We start from the raw sequence: 2,500 nt of genomic DNA on the forward strand, positions 1-2,500 counted from the left end.
TTAGGTAATAATGTTTTGAATGTTGAAAGTGTTCCATTGATCTTTTTATTATAAAAATAATAAATTTAATTGCATGGGCAAAAAGTTTGCCCACCCCTGGATAAGCATGTTAAGTTTAAACAGTGTTCAGGTAGAGAATCTACAGGTGCTAACAGGGTTTGCATGGCTTAGAAATTAGGTTTGTGTTAGCCTTGAAGAGTTCACACTGGGACATCTGGGGTCAGGTAGTGAGGGACCTGCGGCCTGTCAGTCCTTGTTGAACCTTCTAGCTAGGAGTGCCTGACGTGTGGAGTGTGTGTGGAGTGCCTGACGTGTGGAGTGTGTGTGGAGTGCCTGACGTGTGGAGTGCCTGACGTGTGGAGTGCCTGACGTGTGGAGTGTGTGTGGTGTGTGGAGTGCCTGACGTGTGGAGTGTGTGTGGTGTGTGGAGTGTGTGTCATGCTCTATTCCCTGGATGAGGCCTGCACCCGTGTATCTGCTGCTCCTAAATGCTGTTATGGTTCCTCTCAAGTCCTTCATGCTCTTTCTGCGTTTCTCAACCATCTGTTTCTTGTAGCCGGACACACTCGGGGCTCTGCCCAACCTGCGTGAGCTGTGGTTGGACAGAAACCAACTCTCCTCACTACCCCCAGTGAGTACGCACTGACCATCAGCCACGCCGTAGACATGGCAACGCCCCTCTGCTTATTTTAGCTGCTTCTGCTTCTTGCGATACCTTTTTAGAGCAGCTGACCTAAAGGAACTGTGTTGAATTAACAGCTATATTGTTAATAAAAGTCCTGCAACACTGGAGAGGTTGGTCAGCGCAGCGATGTTGATGTGGGTACGCAGGTCATGTATTCAGTAGGGATGCACCGATTCACATTTTTCACTGATACCGATTCAGATATCTGAGGCTTAGTATCGGCCGATACCGATCCGATACCGATCTGATAGAGTAACACAGTGCTGAATCGACTTAAAACTTTTTTTTTTTAACACAGACATACTGAATTACAACTTTATTGAAAAATCTGCACCAGTATAGCACACTTAAACACACATAAAACATGTAAAAACAACACAACTTGCATTTGTTCAGTCAGTGTAATTATGAATATAACATTTAATGTAAAATAAATAATACCAAAGAACCTGAAACTGACAAAAACAATAGGTTCACAACTTTGGAAACTGCAAGAAACCTTTGAAATGGTTCAAGAATTCTAAATATAATTTAAAATAAATAAGGAGATGAAATAAGAGAAACAGCAATATGCGGCTAGTTTGCTAGCGCAGACATCACGCAGAGCACAAAGCATGTAACGGCCAGAAATATGTGTACTGTCTCTTTAAGGGAGCGAGTTGAACGCGCGGTTGGAATATTGTTGTTTTTTTAGAATTCTGCCGTAGACCGAGTCAGACCACTGCTCTTTATTTTATTTCTGTAAGTAACGCATTCAATGAGCTTTGGACAACTCACCAGTTCATGTATGAACAGTCAAGTAATGCTGGAGCCCAGTTTTATTTTGGTCAACCAGCAAATAAACGGACTAAGTGTAATACCACCAGCGCGAGTACGAGTCAGTGATTCACCTCTCCTCTGTGTGTTTCGCTCGCCTGTTAACTGTCCAAGTTCACTGTTCCGGGACAGAGTGGATATTTAAGGTTGAACTAACTCCGAAAAGCGTTACAAGCATAGAATTAGACTGAATAGATCTGTTTTTATGGATCGGTCACGTTGTCACCGATACCCGATCTAGAATTTTTTCCAGTATCTGGACTGATACAGATATTAATATCGGAATCGGTGCATCCCTATTCAGTGGCGTCACCATGCGCACCATGTGCTCTGCTCTGCAGTCGTAAAGTGACGCTTCCCTTCAACAGGAGCTGGGCAATTTGCGGCGACTGGTGTGTCTGGACGTGTCTGAGAACAGGCTTACCGAGCTGCCCTCCGAGATCTGTGGCCTCATCGCCCTCACCGACCTGCTGCTCTCGCAGAACCTTCTGGAAACTGTGCCTGACAGCATTGGTGAGACAGGCAGCTGTTTGCTGCAGCTGATGTGATCGTGGTGGTCCTGCCATGATTATCCACTCCAGATCTGCCTAAACTGGACGTGGAATTGCAAGTCAAAAGGCCAAATAGATTCCGGCCAACAGAACACCAACTGGTCTCGTGACTCGCTGTACTTTAAAACTCTTTAAGTGTTCTGCAAATGCCTCCAAGAAATCTGCACGCAGTTGTCTTTACTTGTCTTGAAATGTCTTTATTTTGTAGCTACAACACTGCCCTCTGGTGGTGGTTTGCCTGCATTAACACGGGGTTACTTTCATAATTGTTAGAGCATCACTTTCTAGGCTGCTGTTGCATTTACACACGTCTCCTTCTCTCCAGGCTTCCTGAAACAGTTATCGATTTTTAAAGTGGACCAAAACCGATTGGTGCGTCTCACTGACTCCATTGGTGAATGTGAAAACCTGACAGAACTGATGCTCACGGAGAACCTCCTACAGGTGA

The 2,500-nt window shown here is 44.8% G+C and overlaps 1 protein-coding gene across 24 annotated transcripts in view; it reads left to right on the forward strand.

Annotated features, from left to right (window-relative positions):
- scrib (scribble planar cell polarity protein) overlaps positions 1 to 2,500 on the forward strand; it is a 119,568-nt gene that overhangs the window by 50,048 nt on the left and 67,020 nt on the right. For all 24 annotated transcript variants that reach the window (XM_076984794.1, XM_076984797.1, XM_076984783.1 and 21 more), the window contains exons 7-9: positions 557 to 631; positions 1,870 to 2,014; positions 2,378 to 2,496. In XM_076984794.1, coding sequence (XP_076840909.1) covers positions 557 to 631; positions 1,870 to 2,014; positions 2,378 to 2,496 — 339 coding nt within the window. The remainder of the gene's footprint in view (positions 1 to 556; positions 632 to 1,869; positions 2,015 to 2,377; positions 2,497 to 2,500) is intronic.

The sequence above is a fragment of the Brachyhypopomus gauderio genome, unplaced genomic scaffold (genome assembly GCF_052324685.1).
Source record: "Brachyhypopomus gauderio isolate BG-103 unplaced genomic scaffold, BGAUD_0.2 sc34, whole genome shotgun sequence".
Taxonomy (NCBI): domain Eukaryota; kingdom Metazoa; phylum Chordata; class Actinopteri; order Gymnotiformes; family Hypopomidae; genus Brachyhypopomus; species Brachyhypopomus gauderio.